Source organism: Dermacentor andersoni, chromosome 3 (genome assembly GCF_023375885.2).
Source record: "Dermacentor andersoni chromosome 3, qqDerAnde1_hic_scaffold, whole genome shotgun sequence".
In the NCBI taxonomy this organism is placed as follows: Eukaryota; Metazoa; Arthropoda; class Arachnida; order Ixodida; family Ixodidae; genus Dermacentor; species Dermacentor andersoni.
The window spans coordinates 16684156-16700432 of record NC_092816.1 but is presented as its reverse complement, the minus strand read 5'-3'; the positions used below and the strand labels follow the sequence as shown (position 1 = coordinate 16700432).

The window sequence follows — 16277 nt, the reverse complement described above, 5'->3', positions numbered from 1 at the left end:
TTATGGAGTTGTAGGAGCCAAAACCACTTGCTGATTATATATATATATATATATATATATATATATATATATATGTTGCTCATTCGGACTCTTATTCACTTCAAGTTTCACCCTTCCCAAGCACTTTTGTCGAAACGCTTACTTTCTCTTCTCAGTGTGTCATATACTGGAGACTTACCCTGGAGACGGGGTCCATAAAAATCAGAAACTACAGCGGTCAGTTCAGGACCGCTGGCTTCCTTAATCGGCACAGCACGCACATTGTGAAGCCAGTAATAATCAAGTATGAAGTATAGTGGGAGTACTAGCGTGACGTTTAAAATTTGGACAAGTACGTTTCCGCGCCCCTGTAAGCAATATGCATGACCTCATGTTGAAAATACGCAGCAGCCAATCTGAAGGAATTAAAACCTTGAATTAAACTTCGCCTCTCACGGCAACATTCTCAGTATTCGAGTACAGGTACAACGCGCAAAATGTTCGCTCAGATACCCACTGAAATCTTGGAAATAAAAGGAGTTGGGACGATATTCCGATATTTTCGTGTCTCTTTTTTTGTTTTGTTTTCAGCATTCGATAATAAACGAAAGCTGCTTGCTATTTCAGTTCTTTACAATCATAATTTGGGAAGCTTATTTTTTATCAGACGAACCCTTGCCTCCACCAACACGTTCTGTGATGTTGCCGTGTAAGCATCAACGCGCATGACATTACCATTCATACACACAATAACTTTTTCTTGTTTGAGTTCAGGTTTGGTTCAGATTTGGTTCAGGTTCAGGTTTGCTGAACGACATGCTATTGTAGCGCAAAAGAAGGAAAAGAAAGATTCTAAGTGACAGGCAGAAGAGAAAGAAAGACGGATCATATATCGAAACATCTGTTTCGTTATATGATGCGGAAATGAAATTGTTAGGTCTGACGCAAACATGATGGCCTGTCGCTTGCTCTTTGCTGCCACCTGAGGTAGAGCTAGAGCGCAGTATGTATGTAGCAAGCTTTGTGCCTAATAAACAGTTGTGGTTGTAGCGCCGTCTCTCTCTTCTGTTTGCCGCTTAGACTCTTTCCGTTTTTTCGCGCCACCTTCACCACGTCGTTCATCACCTTACCGCGGTGCAAAGATAGAGGCGCGGACAGGCGACTCGCATTGGGGCATGCGCTTGTGCTCACCTCAAATATGATGACGAAAGCTAGTCGCACAGCCAGCAGCTTCCAATGGAAGAAAGTCCAATTGCCGTTCTCATCCCTCAGGTCACGGTACCTGCGGCACATAACAAAGCCTTTGAGAAAATCGTTTCTCAGAAGAGGGCCCATAGGTAGTAGCGGTACAAAAGCCCTGTTTCGCGCTTTACGAAGCGTGTCGATCGCCGCGCGCGTTTGACAAATCGGGTTTCTTCTTTGTGGGACGGCTGCACAGCCGTGCACCCGAGCATGTACCGTGTCGCACGCACGGGATAGCGTGAGGATAGCTTGAAGACAGGGATGACAAGCGAACACCATATCATGCTCGGCTCGCGACTATAGGTACGGAATGATTCAATCATATTCACTTGCGTACCAGCTCTGAATCACCAGAGGCATGAACAGGGATTCCATACGTATCATATTCTTTTGCTGCCGTGACATTCCTATATGGTACGCTACTACAGACGATGATGTGAGTGTCGCGAGTTCATTTGGCATCAGCACAGAAGCAGGAAGAGGGCACCAGTGGGAGGGCACCAGTGGCATGGCACTGATCTGGCCTGCCTCTCCGCATCCCGCGGCTGCGTGCAGTGGGCTTCGGCGGTATGCTCCGCTCCGACCACAATGCCTTATGCTGCGGGGACAACCTCGTGGCTCTCAACGCTCAACCGGTCCCGTCCCACGCTACAGTGGCAACACTGGTTCAAAATCTGTAAGCGCCACTGACTGCTGTAACAATTAGGACAAACGATAAACTTGATCAGTTGGTGTTTCGAGAAAGTTAATGTTCCTTGAATGTAATGCCTAACTAGCACACGACTATAGATTAAAAAGCTGATTCTTTATATTTACCGTTGTTTTATGCGTTTGATGTCAACTTAAAGATGTGGGCCTTTTGTTGTTGTTTATGCAAACGCATAATATGAACCTGGTAACGTTTAACGCTAGAACGTTATCTAGTGAGGCGAGTCTAGCAGTGCTATTGGAGGAATTAGAGGGCAGTAAATGGGATATAATAGGGCTCAGTGAAGTTAGGAGGCCAAAAGAAGCACATACAGTGCTAAAAAGCGGGCACGTCCTGTGCTACCGGGGCTTAGCAGAGAGACGAGAACTAGGAGTCAGATTCCTGATTAATAAGAACATAGCTGGTAACATACAGGAATACTATAGCATTAACGAGAGAGTGGCATGTCTTGTTGTGAAACTTAATAAGAGGTACAAAATGAAGGTTGTACAGGTTTACGCCCCTACATCTAGTCATGATGAACAGGAAATCGAAAGCTTCTATGAAGACGTGGAATCGGCGATGGGTAAAGTCAAAACAAAATACAGTATACTGATGGGCGATTTCAATGCCAGGGTAGACAAGAAGCAGGCCGGAGACAAGTCAGTGGGGGAATATGGCATAGGCTCTAGGAATAGCAGAGGAGAGTTATTAGTAGAGTTTCCAGAATAGAATAATATGCGGATAATGAATACCTTTTGCCGCAAGCGGGTTAGACGAAAGTGGAGGTGGAGGAGCCCGAATGGGGAGACTAGAAATGAAATCGACTTCATACTCTGCGCGAACCCTGGCATCATACAAGATGTAGACGTGCTCGGCAAGGTGCGCTGCAGTGACCATAGGATGGTAAGAACTCGAATTAGCCTTGACTTGAGGAGGGAACGGAAGAAACTGGTACATAAGAAGCCAATCAATGAGTTAGCGGTAAGAGGGAAACTAGAGGAATTCCGGATCAAGCTACTGAACAGGTATTCCGCTTTAACCCAGGAAGAGGACCATAGTGTTCAAGCAATGAACTACAATATTATGGGCATCATTAAGGAGTGCGCAATAGAAGTCGGTGGTAACGCCGTTAAACAGGAAACCAGTGAGCTATCGCAGGAGACGAAAGATCTGATCAAGAAACGCCAATGTATGAAAGCCTCTAACCCTACAGCTAGAATAGAACTGGCAGAACTTTCTAAGTTAATCAACAAGCGTAAGACAGCGGACATAAGGAACTATAATATGGATAGAATCGAACAGGCTCTCAGGAACGGAGAAAGCCTAAAAGCAGTGAAGAAGAAACTAGGAATAGGCAAGAATCAGATATGTGCGTTAAGAGACAAAGCCGGCAATATCGTTACTAATATGGATGAGATAGTTCAAGTGGCTGAAGAGCTTTACAGAGATTTATACAGTACCAGTAACACCCACGACGATAAGGTGAGAGAGAATAGTCTAGAGGAACTTGAAATCCCACAAGTAACACCGGAAGAGGTAAAGAACGCCTTAGGAGCTATGCAAAGGGGGAAGGCAGCTGGGGAGGATCAGGTAACAGCAGATTTGTTGAAGGATGGTGGGAACACTGTCCTAGAAAGATTGGCCGCCCTATATACACAATGCCTCATGACCTCGAACGTAATGTAATCTTGGAAGAACGCTAACATAATCCTAATCCATAAGAAAGGGGACGCCAAGGACTTGAAAAATTATAGACCGATCAGCTTACTGTCCGTTGCCTACAAAGTATTTACTAAGGTAATCGCAAATAGAATCAGGAATACCTTAGACTTCTGTCAACCAAAGGACCAGGCAGGATTCCGTAAAGGCTACTCAACAATAAACCATATTCACACTATCAATCAGGTGATAGAGAAATGTGCGGAATATAACCAACCCTTATATATAGCCTTCATTGATTACGACAAAGCATTTGATTCAGTCGAAACCTCAGCAGTCGTGAAGGCACTACGGAATCAGGGTGTAGATGAGCCATATGTAAAGATACTGGAAGATATCTACAGCGGTTCTACAGCCACCATAATCCTCCACAAAGACAGCAACAAAATCCCCATAAAGAAAGACGTCAGACAGGGAGATACGATATCTCCAATGCTATTCACAGCATGTTTACAGGAGGTATTCAGAGACCTGGAGTGGGAAGAATTGGGGATAAAAGTTGATGGAGAATACCTTAGCAACTTGCGATTCGCTGATGATATTGCCTTGCTTAGTAACTCAGGAGACAAATTGCAATGCATGCTCACTGACCTGGAGAGGCAAAGCAGAAGGGTGGGTCTGAAAATTAATCTACAGAAAACTAAAGTAATGTTTAACAGTCTCGGAAGAGAACAGCAGTTTACGATAGGTAGCGAGGCACTGGAAGTGGTAAGGGAATACATCTACTTAGGGCAGGTAGTGACCACGGATCCGGATCATGAGACTGAAATAACCAGAAGAATGAGAATGGGCTGGGGTGCGTTTGGCAGGCATTCTCAAATCATGAACAGCAGGTTGCCACTATCCTTCAAGAGGAAAGTGTATAACAGCTGTGTCTTACCAGTACTCACCTACGGGGCAGAAACCTGGAGGATTACGAAAAGGGTTCTACTTAAATTGAGGACGACGCAACGAGCTATGGAAAGAAGAATGATAGGTGTAACGTTAAGGGATAAGAAAAGAGCAGATTGGGTGAAGGAACAAACGCGGGTAAATGACATCTTAGTTGAAATCAAGAAAAAGAAATGGGCATGGGCCGGACATGTAATGAGGAGGGTAGATAACCAGTGGTCATTAAGGGTTACGGACTGGATTCCAAGGGAAGGGAAGCGTAGTAGGGGGTGGCAAAAAGTTAGGTGGGCGGATGACATTAAGACGTTTGCAGGGACAACATGGCCACAATTAGTACATGACCGGGGTAGTTGGAGAAGTATGGGAGAGGCCTTTGCCCTGCAGTGGGCGTAACTAGGCTGATGATGATGATGATGCAAACGCAGCTGTTTCTAATACCATGAAACGTCGCGGTAGGCTCTTGCAGGGCCCTTGCGTAGGCAAACATTACGCCGAGCTTACGGTTAGGTACACATGCGCGACACACTTGGAAGGTTCAGCGAGCGGGATGCATGTGGTAGAACTGCGGTACTCGCCTGCAGGGTAGCGACAGCGAACCCTTGGGCGCATGCGCTAGCGTGAAGTTGATGTAGCCCTTGAGGTCCCAGTCGAATTCGTACCGGTACACCGTCCTCGTCAGGAAGTCAGAGGTGAACGCGATCAGGAACGCCTGCGCCAAGCCGAAAGCGCGCCGACAGCACGTGCATGGTTGCAGGGGTCGCACAACACAGAAAAAGCGACAGCATGCACTGCCGCGACTTCAGAACAACAAGCCTCGTTTTCAACACATCAGAAAACGAGGATCACGTAACGACCAGGTGACCATGCGGGACTGTATACGCGACATAGGCAGGAGATTGAAATGCTCAAACAAGTGACGAAAATTGTGAAAACTCATTTTCGTCTTTAAGAAGAGAATTTCGCCGCAATATTATTGTTACATATTAAGCCAATAACAACCCAGTTCCATGGTTAAGCTAATTATGACATAGGACAAATACAGCTTTCGAAAAAAGAGATACCTCTAAGCATGAAAGTATTTGAATTGAGGTTCTGCAGGACGTGTACGTTGCACCAAATTGTTGCAGTAACAGTAACTGACTTTGTGGTCGTAGTCACGTTACGCCACAAATTGAGAAATATTCGAAGTGCTGTATCCTCCACCGATAATAACCAAGTAATTGACGGCACAATGAATACTGGCACTGAAAGGTAGGCCCAGAAAGTGCTCCTGACAACGGAAATACGGGCTTTGAGTGATGTGGACTTGGCTTCGTGACTGTCGCTGTACGGCCACGTAAATGATTAGGATATCCGGCTCTGTGCACCCCCCCCCCCCTCCACCCTTATTTCTGGCGCAATCAACTCCTATGGAATGATATGTGTTCAGCTAACGCTCTGATATGGGCGTTTACGAAGTCATAGAATGACTAATAGCTCGAACCGGGTGATGGAGCAGAATTTCAGCCGTGCACAAGTTGGTAATATAGCAGGAACAATGACATTTTCGTGGACAAGTCATTTATCGGCTCCAGCCTGTTTTGACGCACAGTCAATAAAATATTCGCAAGCAGCGCACACAAAAACACAGTTTATGTATACAGTATTAGCAGATCACAGATTTGCTATAATTGCTAATGCTAATCATTTTCGGTGTTGGGGTTCAAAAATAAATACCTAATTGCAGTACCTTGCTCACCATCACACATTACAGCGATCTTATGGGATAAACTGCAGATGGTTATTAGTTTGATTTGTCATGGTAATTTGCAAGAAAATAAACGCCTGAAAATTAATCCTTTCCGAGTGACGTAATTACTGCCCACTGTAGTATATATGCAATGTGCCGCATCTCCGAATTACCTAAATACACCGCTCTTGAATGTCGTGAGAATGCTAAGAACATACATGCCGCGCTCGTAAATTTCTTTGAGCTGGGAAATAATGAGTCACCACCTATAACGAGCTTGCCAGTTTTCTGTATTAAAAGCTTATCCTTAGTAATTTTGGGGATGTTTTCAGATGAGGCCTGATCAGCACTACGCGATGAGCGCAAAGATTCTGAGTTAAATTCAAGAGAAGCCGTTGCAAGAATACTACTAAGCAAGCGCACGTGCCATGTTCTACATGTCAACTGGGCGTCCTAATTCATTTAAATTCTGCGATATTAATAAATTTTTGCAGCATTCGTGGCGGTATAAATCGCAATATGTAAGCACAAGAAACCCGAATTTCATTCTTCTTATCAAAAGAATTTCGCTCAGCGGTATTGATCGCCTGAGAACATTTCTGAGCACTTGTTATTTAACACCGTGAGTGACAACGACAATGCTGATATATTTATATATGATACATATACTTTCAAAAATAGAATTGAATTAATTCTCTAAGTTGTATGTATTTTGCTGCTGAGCTCTTCTTGTGTCTTGCTTTTCTTTTTCAGTAATAAAGTCTCGTCAAGACCGTATACAACCTGAGAGTAAGCTGTGAGGTTATATGTGACGAAAAGCAAGGGACAGTTTTAATGTGAGAATATTAGAGAGGTCGGCCGGAAGGGCTATGTTCGTGGCTTGCTACCCTACGAACGAAAAAGGCCAGAGTGGAGAGAGTGAGAATTGAGATATCAAGGCATACTTCTGATACGCCGGAGAAGGCCGCTCGACACAAGTGCTGCGTCGCGATGCGGGCGGGGAGCTCTTATAGAAACTTAGGTCAGACAGCGCATACAGAGGCGATATCAACAGATGCGAGTTTTATCATACAATCAAAGAAAAAAATAGAGGTTCAATTTCACCCGCAGCGCCAACTTCGCCATGTCGCCACATTCGAAGCGGATCTGCTGGCATTGAAAACGTTGCGCCGGACTACTTGGCCTGCTTGCGCACTCTCATCAATGATAAGTTTTCGTCTCTCTCTCTCTCTCTCTCTCTCTCTCAAATAATTGTAGGTGCTTGTTGATGGTCTTGCTCGCGCTCAGTCAGTCATCACACGGGCCGAGGGATAATCAGGGGGAGTCTATGAACATGGCACATACAGAGGAGTGGACTGGGAACGTACATTGCTGATGACGGCGGCCTTGGCGAGAAACTCGAGGATGGAGAACCAAATGCCGATGTTCTGGGCGCGCTCGGGCACGCACCGGCGCGTCTCGCAGACGAACTTCTGCGCGTCGAGCCGGATCTCGACCCAGTTGTTGAGCAGCGCGAACAGCGGTGCCAGCGGGAACGCCGCCACGAAGATGGTGATGAAGCCGAACTGCAGCACTGCGTTGGGGAGACGCGGCGCGCGCTTCGCTTAGATGACGCGAAAGCTGCGGTATAAGCGCTTAGCGATCGAGGGCGTTGGCCACTCTGGGGTGTTTACGTAGTACGTATAGCCTGGAAAGTAACCGCGCTACTTCCACTGTGAGCTTTGCCAGGCGATCAGAACTCACTGCAGCTGCTCTACGGGTGCGCTTACGGCGAAATGTATGATGTTCACTGCCGTCGCCACGAAGAAATCTTTTTTTTCTTCTGCGTAGATCAATTTCATTGTTTTACCTCGTTTTCTTTCGCTGAACGTGTTCAAAGAAGGTTACTTTCATTTAAGCGATGTTTGTTGTCCGCGAGCCGCCAGGTAAAGAAAAAAGTGCCTGTGGAACGTTCGAAAAGATTCATAAATCAGCTCGTGATGTTAAAAAACGCATAAATAAAATTTGTATACTGGAAGATACAACGGGGGAACTGGCAAAAAACGTGAGGTTAAATTTGTGAACATGAAATTGAGGCAATATAGGCAGACACACGGCATAACATGTCGAAGAAAGAGTGATATAAAGTTTATTGATATATCGGGGCCGTTAGATTTATAGAAAAATATGACACACAGGAAGGGGTGAAGTTTGAAAATCACCGAATCTGTACTGCGGCACTACACAAGGCCGACCCAAACTTCAGGCAATAAGGTTAGGGTAATCAGAAATGCGACACTCCGTATGAGTAGCACTTCACAAAAGAACAAAAAACAAGGCCTCTTACGTAAGTGCGCTTGCACCGCAGGTGGCGTTGAGATTGCCCCACCTCATGATGGCGGCGATGGCCATTTGTGGATGGCACTTGCGCCTGACAAATATGCTGTGAACGCGGACCCTCATTGACCCTCATTGCACTTCATCGTCTGTGCTCGTGCTCACGTTTTGTGTCTGTGTGTCAACTTCTGCAGCGCTGTTTTCTAATCAGGACCCTCATTCTTTCTTCACGCACAGTGCCATATAGTTCTTCTTGCAGAGCTAGTCGATTCACTTTGTAAAAGAAGTCACAAGCGAAAAACTGACGAGTTGGTATGGAAGCATGGTTAATTCGCAGCGCGAACTACTGGGACAAGAGCTAAATCAGGAAAAGAGACTTCTCGTTGTTCGATACCAACTCGCTTATTTTTCGTTTCTGATCAATTTAATTTACAGTTGAAGGGACTCTTTTTCGTGTCTCTGCACTCTGTCTTGTCTCTTCTCGTGCCTTAACTTTTCTGTCCCAGTAGTCCGCGCTGCGAATCAGCCATAAAGGAAGTCGTTGACTTGTAAACATTCTGGCATCTTGCACGCATTTTTTTAGTGTTTTCTTTTCTCCCGTTAGCGTTCCGAATTACTTGATATATATTGCTGTTCACATAATAAACCTTCAAGTGCTAGCACCCACGTGTTTTCTCTCTTTCCTTGTGCAGGGTATCTATAGCCAACCAAATATCAGTCTGGTTGATCCCCTTGACTGTCTTTATTTTCTTTTTTTTTACGCTGAAATCATGCTTGCACTATTTGCAGGACAATTTCGCGCAAACAGGTTTTAAATTACCACAACCTTACTGTACTACATCTGTCGGCTTAGCGCTTACGAAGGTTCAGCTTTACAAGCCTGGAATTAAGCGTGTGTGGGCCGCAAGAAGCCTCAAGGTTGACACGCGCACACAGCCAAGACATGAATGGCAAAAAAGGAATAGATACGGCGCGCACCGATCTGTTCTTGCTATGCAAACCAACGCTGACTCATCAAAATCAATGGAGCTTCGCGATGGAGCAGTACGAACTTATCAATTTCCTCACCCATTTCGAGATATTCCTGGAAGAGTCCCTCGTTTTGAATAAGTTGATAGTCCTGCTCCCAACGCGTTAGTGACTCACGGTACACCAGCTTGGTCTTGTGACGATGCCACCACGCCTTTATCTTCCTGCGATGACAAACCCATCGTTACTGTTACCGCCGTTATGCGAGCCACTGGCACCACATACGGTGACAACCCCGACCACCAAAATTTCATATGTATTTGCAAAAGTAAGAAAACTACGGCCTGGAACTCAGAAAAGGTCTGGTTTATCGGCACCTTGATTGTTGAGCATCAATAATTTAAGAAATTGATTGACAAAGTTTTACGTGACTTTTGGAGGAATTGAGACAGTCGACATTTATAAATTTATCAAGAAATCAAACGACTGAGCTCCCAGCACCAACCTCGATTATATAGACCTTGATATTCTAATGCGCCCTTTCGAAATAGACTCAACTACCTGTTTTGCAGTTCAAAGTACGATAAGAAATTGACGCAAAATATTATCTCAAGCAAGATTTTTAAAGCTTTTTCCCCACTAATGTAGCTTGTGCGTGCGTGAGTGCGAATAGATGAGCTCTAAAAGATGCGCGATATCTTCAAACGGCCCAGACTATAACAGATACGGTTTACTTTAATATCTCTGAAGTACATGCATGGTCATGAAGGACTACTGGAATAACAGTGATTACTTGCATAGTACACTCGCGACAGCACAGAGCATTTCAGCAAGTATTTGTGGTGTCAGAGCGGAAGTATACGCATATACTGCCTCGTGTTGGGTTCTCTACATATACTATACAGAAGGCTTGTGGTAGGCAGCGCTCAAACGTATACATGCCTCGGACTTGATCACTTGCCCATGAAATTACGCGCGTACAAACAAGTAATTTACGAAAAGAACAAGAGCATTATAGATAAGAAAGACAAGACTAGTAGTTAAATGCAAAATGTTGGGCATCTCTCTATTCGCGGACATCAATTCCTATTTCCAAGCCCACAGAACGACGGCTTCCGCCGTGATATGCTTCGCAACTGGATTTCACCAAACATCACAGGCAGCAACCCAGTGCATTTCCCGACCGCTGCATACGAAATTATGTGTGAATGTGGCGAACTTGCTGAACTTACGGTACGAGGATCTCCTGTGCGTTGTTAATCATCTGCTTGCCCACCATAATGACCGCCAACTGCTGGGCAAGCTCCGACAGGCAGTCGCTGCCACTGCACTGAAACACCGCAAAGGCGTCGCTCAACGCAAACTTCATGAAGTGGAAAATTAGCGAAATTCGTGACGGGACAAGTCTCGTGCATCAACTGTTCACGAATAATAGCAATTTCCAAGACTATATGCTCATGAGTGGGACATGGACTCAGGAATGCTTTTCGCCACTCGATTTCTTCCATCAATGATGCGGCCGAGTTCGAGTCGAGAGGTTTGTTTCGCGTTGTCGCACTATCCGAGTGGTAATTGTTACCTGCAGCCGATTCGTTTATTGATGGGGCGAATATATATATATATATATATATATATATATATATATATATATATATATATAGAGAGAGAGAGAGAGAGAGAGAGAGAGAGAGAGAGAGAGAGAGAGAGAGAGAGAGAGAGAAAAGTTCTTTGATGGATTGTGGACAGGTACACCTGGCCATACGCCTAGGATGTTACTCCTGGTCACGAGGGCTGCATGTGAAATGATGAAATAATACAAAATGCAATACACATGCACACAACATACACGAGCATAGAAACTAACATGTATAAAGTGTGTGGTCCAGTCTAGTATCTTCGACAAAGGTTGAGAGCGCCCATGTTTCCCACAAAACTATACACCAGTTCTGCTACAAGGTCCTAGCACACGGTGCAACTCTACGGAGTTACTAAGTAAACTTAAACCAGATTTTGGAGTATCCCTTGAGGCCGCATAGAACGTGCAGACGCTATGTGTCTGCGCACATGATGGGGTTCAGCTTCCCAAATCAACGTATGAGAGATGCCATGGAGGAGGGCTCCCGGGTTAACACTGACTACCGGGGTTTCTTTAACGTCTGGCCAACGCACAGTGCACGCGCATTTTTGCTTTGCGCTCCATTAGAATAAGGCCTTGACGGCCGAGAATGGAAACGTTACCTCGTGCTCAACTACAGAACGCAATAGTCACGGAGCGACCGCTGCACGTGACGCAATATTAAACCCACCGTATGCAATATTGCATTAAACGAGTTAGACAAGCGAGATTTTCACAAGAATACAGGAATGCTATATTGAATGCGCGCTGACTGAGGCGTAGTCTGGGATTGCCTGAGCGCAGGTTTCCAATAAGAAATGAAAAATGCCTCAAATTCTACCGAAGGAATACATGCGGTTAATATTTCAATAAATGCTGCGCAATTTTAACACTGATGCTGCGTATTATTGACCTTGTCTCTATGGATGCCATACTTCCTCTCGCGAATTTTCGCATCTTATTCCATGCATGTGCAAGCAGATCTCTGAAGTTTCTCCGACATGATATACTTTCATTATGCAATTAAAACTTCTTCGATTTTTTGTGGTCACTTTTCTTCCTCTACTTCCAAAACACAGTGACGAACCAAAATGCACGACCTCTGCTTGGCATCGCAATCTTTTGCTTGCGCGTAGTAGCCCAGGTATTACATTTAAATCAGTATCGCGTGCTACGATTCCACACTCCGATCCCCTTGAGATTTATTATGTTTCTCCACCTAAGTTCAGTTAATTTACTTCACATTTTAAGAAGCGCCATCGCGTTTTGGCAACTTACGGTTATTACGATACTTGCCTCCTCATTGCGTAGGCCAAGAAGGTGTCCATATTTTCCCGGGTAACCAACGAACCTGCATGGGTAAGTGTGCACACTTTCCAGGACCAATAATCTCTGATTTACACAAACTTACCTGCCCTTGAAGAAGGCAATGTAAAAAATGGACGAATAGAAGTTGACAAACTGGAACAGGAACACTTTGAGTGTGAGGTTGTTGTCGAAGTCCGTCTGCGTGCGGTGCATTTCTGCATGTAGAGCATAGGCGTTAGGATTAGGACAACTGGACGACGCAGACCTAAGTCACACTGCAATTAGTTCGCCCCCATGAAATAACGAAACGTTAGCATATGAGAAACTAGATGGCTCACCCCACTGCGTGAGCCGATATGCGAGTCGTTCGTAGACTTTCCCGAGGATCATGATGAAGATGAGGTTGACGAACGCACCCGAGCTGCTGGCAATGACCGAAGCGAGCCCCTTGAACGATTGACTCCGGAACAGGGGGATCGACACCAGCACTCGGTACACGATCACCGACACCATGAACACCAGCACCAGTGCAATCTGCAGCATACATCACCGCAGGCGCTCGGTTACAACATGCTGCCCGAAAAGTCATAAAGATGCTCTTGCACTGAAATTCTGTCTATAATTTACACCTTTACGTCCCTTAGCGTGTAAGGTTGTGAGTTATAGACCAATCTACACCCTTAAGAACCTTTAAGGACGTAAATTGGTTTACAGTGTGGGCTAGCAGCCAAGATTTGATTCGAAAAAAAGAAGATGTCGGGGATGTTTGCTGCAGCATAAAATGTCCCGGTTATATATACATTGTAAACCACTGTACACTCTTGAGAAGCTTTCGAGCATTAAAAACATCTGCTTGCGAAAGAGAAATTTCCAAAAATGTGGGTGTTAGGCTGTTTTGGTTACCAAAACAAGCTTTTAGTTTCCGTAGTGATATATTTTTAACCTTAAAAAAACAAAACATTTTTGTTGCTAAGGGTCTTACGAGCTGTCAAAACACCCATTCTTCGGAGTACATATCGCCCCCGTGCTGATAATCGGAATTTTCTAGTCGAAAGGGGTTCCAGATAGTGTGATTTTTTATGAACAGGCATGCATGGCTTTGAAGTACCTCTTAGCTGATTATCTCGAAACAAGAATTCTGTCGAGATTTATTCTTTAATTATGTAGAATGTAGATGCTCCCAGTGGTAGCGCACTGCAGGTCAAAACACCATGGCTATATGAGCCTATATGAGCCCGTACATGGGTGTAGGCAGCGCTAGCAGTGGTTGTATGTGAACGTTCTTTGCATATGTGTGCTCTGTGTTAGAATTACTCCGCCAAGTATTTGCTGTGCTTCAATATCAAAGTGCTGTTGTGTTGTGGCCGTCGTCGTATCATATTGTAAGTCTCAGGAACAAAACAGAAAAAAAAGCTTTGCCGTTCTTTCTTTTTCTTTTTTTGCGGATTTCAGTGACCTCTATTTGTCCTTGTAGTAACTACAGGATTTTAGTGGTTCTTTTTTTAGATGGCATTGCCTTGCGGTTATTCGCTGGAATAGCAAGGTGCAACAATGAGTAGCGCGTGTGTGCATGGCTACTAAGAAATGGTTGTAATGGCACTGTTAAGGCTTGCTGGGGGGGGGGGGGGGGGGGGCTAGTTGGTTCTGACCCATAATGAACGAATAACAGCGCGAAAAGAAAAGGACGTGCGTCGTCTGACAGCACGCGTGTGTGTCGCATTCTCGTAGTTGTCTTTTCGAGCTGTTATTCGTTCACTGTAATGACATGCCTTGCAGCGTTTGCAGAAAAGGGTGTTATGGCGACTCAACGCACCCAATGAGTGTGTGCTTTGGTTTGTGGAAATGCCTTTTGTTAGCGCGTTTGTCAGTTATAGACGCAGAACAACACGCTTAAGAGGCTAAACTGGTTTACAGTGCATAGCGCAATTGTTCTGGTTAGCGATTTGCTTTCGTCAACCTGTTTTACGTCATTATCAGTGGCATATGTACAGTGTTCTTTGGATAAGGTGTGAGTGCATCTATACGTCACATGCTCTCAGGTCAATGCATCCGAGATGAACAACGGTTGCATTGTGCAGTGTGTATAGTGGAACTGCGGCAATCTTTTCTTAATTTCTGAAGCGCTCTGCTCAGCGTTGACACGCGGAATCACTTGCACACACTCAGAAACTAAACACAGACGTGGTGCCCCCTCGCTGCCATAAAAAGCTTATGAGGGTCTCCTTTCACCCTCAATAGCTTGAAGCGCTAAGGCTACAGCGCTCGGCACGGTCCGGCACAAAAGTGCCGAGATCCTGCATGGGTTAATTGGTGAATTCCGCAAAGAAAGTTAGGCCTCTTTGCCTTTTTATGAGTAGGCATAGGTAAATGAACGAAGCCAGAACTCGGCTGTACTGATCAGGGCAGCACAAGTGCCAGCATCCAACTTGCATTCTCAAGCCACGCGGAAATGTCAGTTTTTCGCAGAACGTTTGGAAATATATTGTTTTACTAACCACTGTACATAGCGGGCACAGTGTGCAGCTTCCCGCATACTAAAGCATGTACATATAGCCGGCACGTGTCGAATGGCATTTACTTGGCTCGGGAAGCCGAATGGACTTAGGGGAGCCATTCTTACGGGTTTGATACGACCACTTGACGCGTGCAACGTCGAGTCAATGCTCCTAACGAGATATTTATGGTTCGCCCTATCGGCTGCCTCACCAGATTGTGTATTGGGCGTGTATAGTTGGGTTGACCGAAAGCAGACGCTTAGGGTGCGACAACCTGCAGACAGGTCAAGTTCTTCATGTGTATTCCATAAGCAAATGCAACAGTGCACCTATATACTCAAGCCGCAAGAATGAAATTTCAAACTTGAAAAACAAATGCCGCCGTGAGAAGAGGCTATAGGCAAACCAGAGAGGATGCGAAAACGACAAATGTGAGGCCGCGCTGCAGTTCCTGCACCAGCTCGCCGTCATGTCATCTATTTGACAGTCTGTACCAATTAAACATCGCCCTGGAAGAATCCATTCAGACCAGCCCGTTCCGGGAACTTTTCTAGTGCGAAAAGAGCTCGAACGCAGCACGCGAATACTTTGAAATCCGTAACGCCACAATAACATGTACCAGCGCTCACTTTTCGCCGAGAAGTCCAAGAGGGGAAACTTTGGCCTCCAAGTGCTCCTATGATCAATAGTCAATATTCTCCCCCAAATCAGTGAAAATGGACATTCCACCAGTCTAAAATGAATTCGTTCTATTCTTTAGTATCCCCTCTAAGGCGTCACAACACATTCGACGAAAGGATCAGCTATGTGAGCTTGTATTGAGCAGAATGTCATGCGCGTCTTCCTTTTTTTTTTTTTTAAGGGTCTCTATCTGCCTTGTCATTCGTCGTCGCTTCATCAACGCTAGTCTGAATGCATGTCTTAAATCATGCAAGTTTAGGCAAATTACGATCGAATGCAACTAACCACTCGTTTGGTCACTGAGTCGTTATAACGAACCCGCCGACCGCGTTTCAAAAATGTCAACATGGTATTATTTGATGAGTACTCGGGTCACAGGCAGTGATACGTCGTCCAGATTAGGATAATTTAAGTAACCGATCGTATATTCTTATTACACTTCACTGATTTGTACTTAGATAGTTTTACAACGCTCTAGCAGCATGTTCTAATTGGACACTCTCCCTTCTGTAATTAAAAACCAAAATGAGTTGGACCTATGAATGGGAACTTTGAGTGGTTGGCTGGTGTAAGGTGGGACATTAGTTTGGAGGAGGCGCAGTGCCCGGAGATGCGCCGTCGTGCAAAGAGCAGGTGCAGCAC

General features: G+C 45.1%; 1 protein-coding gene across 5 annotated transcripts in view; it reads right to left on the bottom strand.

Moving 5' to 3' along the window:
* Positions 1–16277, bottom strand: part of LOC126520156 (anoctamin-7-like) — a 130266-nt gene that overhangs the window by 5987 nt on the left and 108002 nt on the right. For all 5 annotated transcript variants that reach the window (XM_050169227.3, XM_055065572.1, XM_055065571.1 and 2 more), the window contains 8 exons: positions 12798–12993; positions 12563–12674; positions 12448–12502; positions 10769–10866; positions 9636–9760; positions 7619–7824; positions 5098–5231; positions 1171–1261 (listed from right to left, as the gene is read on the bottom strand). In XM_050169227.3, the coding sequence (XP_050025184.1) occupies positions 1171–1261; positions 5098–5231; positions 7619–7824; positions 9636–9760; positions 10769–10866; positions 12448–12502; positions 12563–12674; positions 12798–12993 (1017 nt within the window). The remainder of the gene's footprint in view (positions 1–1170; positions 1262–5097; positions 5232–7618; positions 7825–9635; positions 9761–10768; positions 10867–12447; positions 12503–12562; positions 12675–12797; positions 12994–16277) is intronic.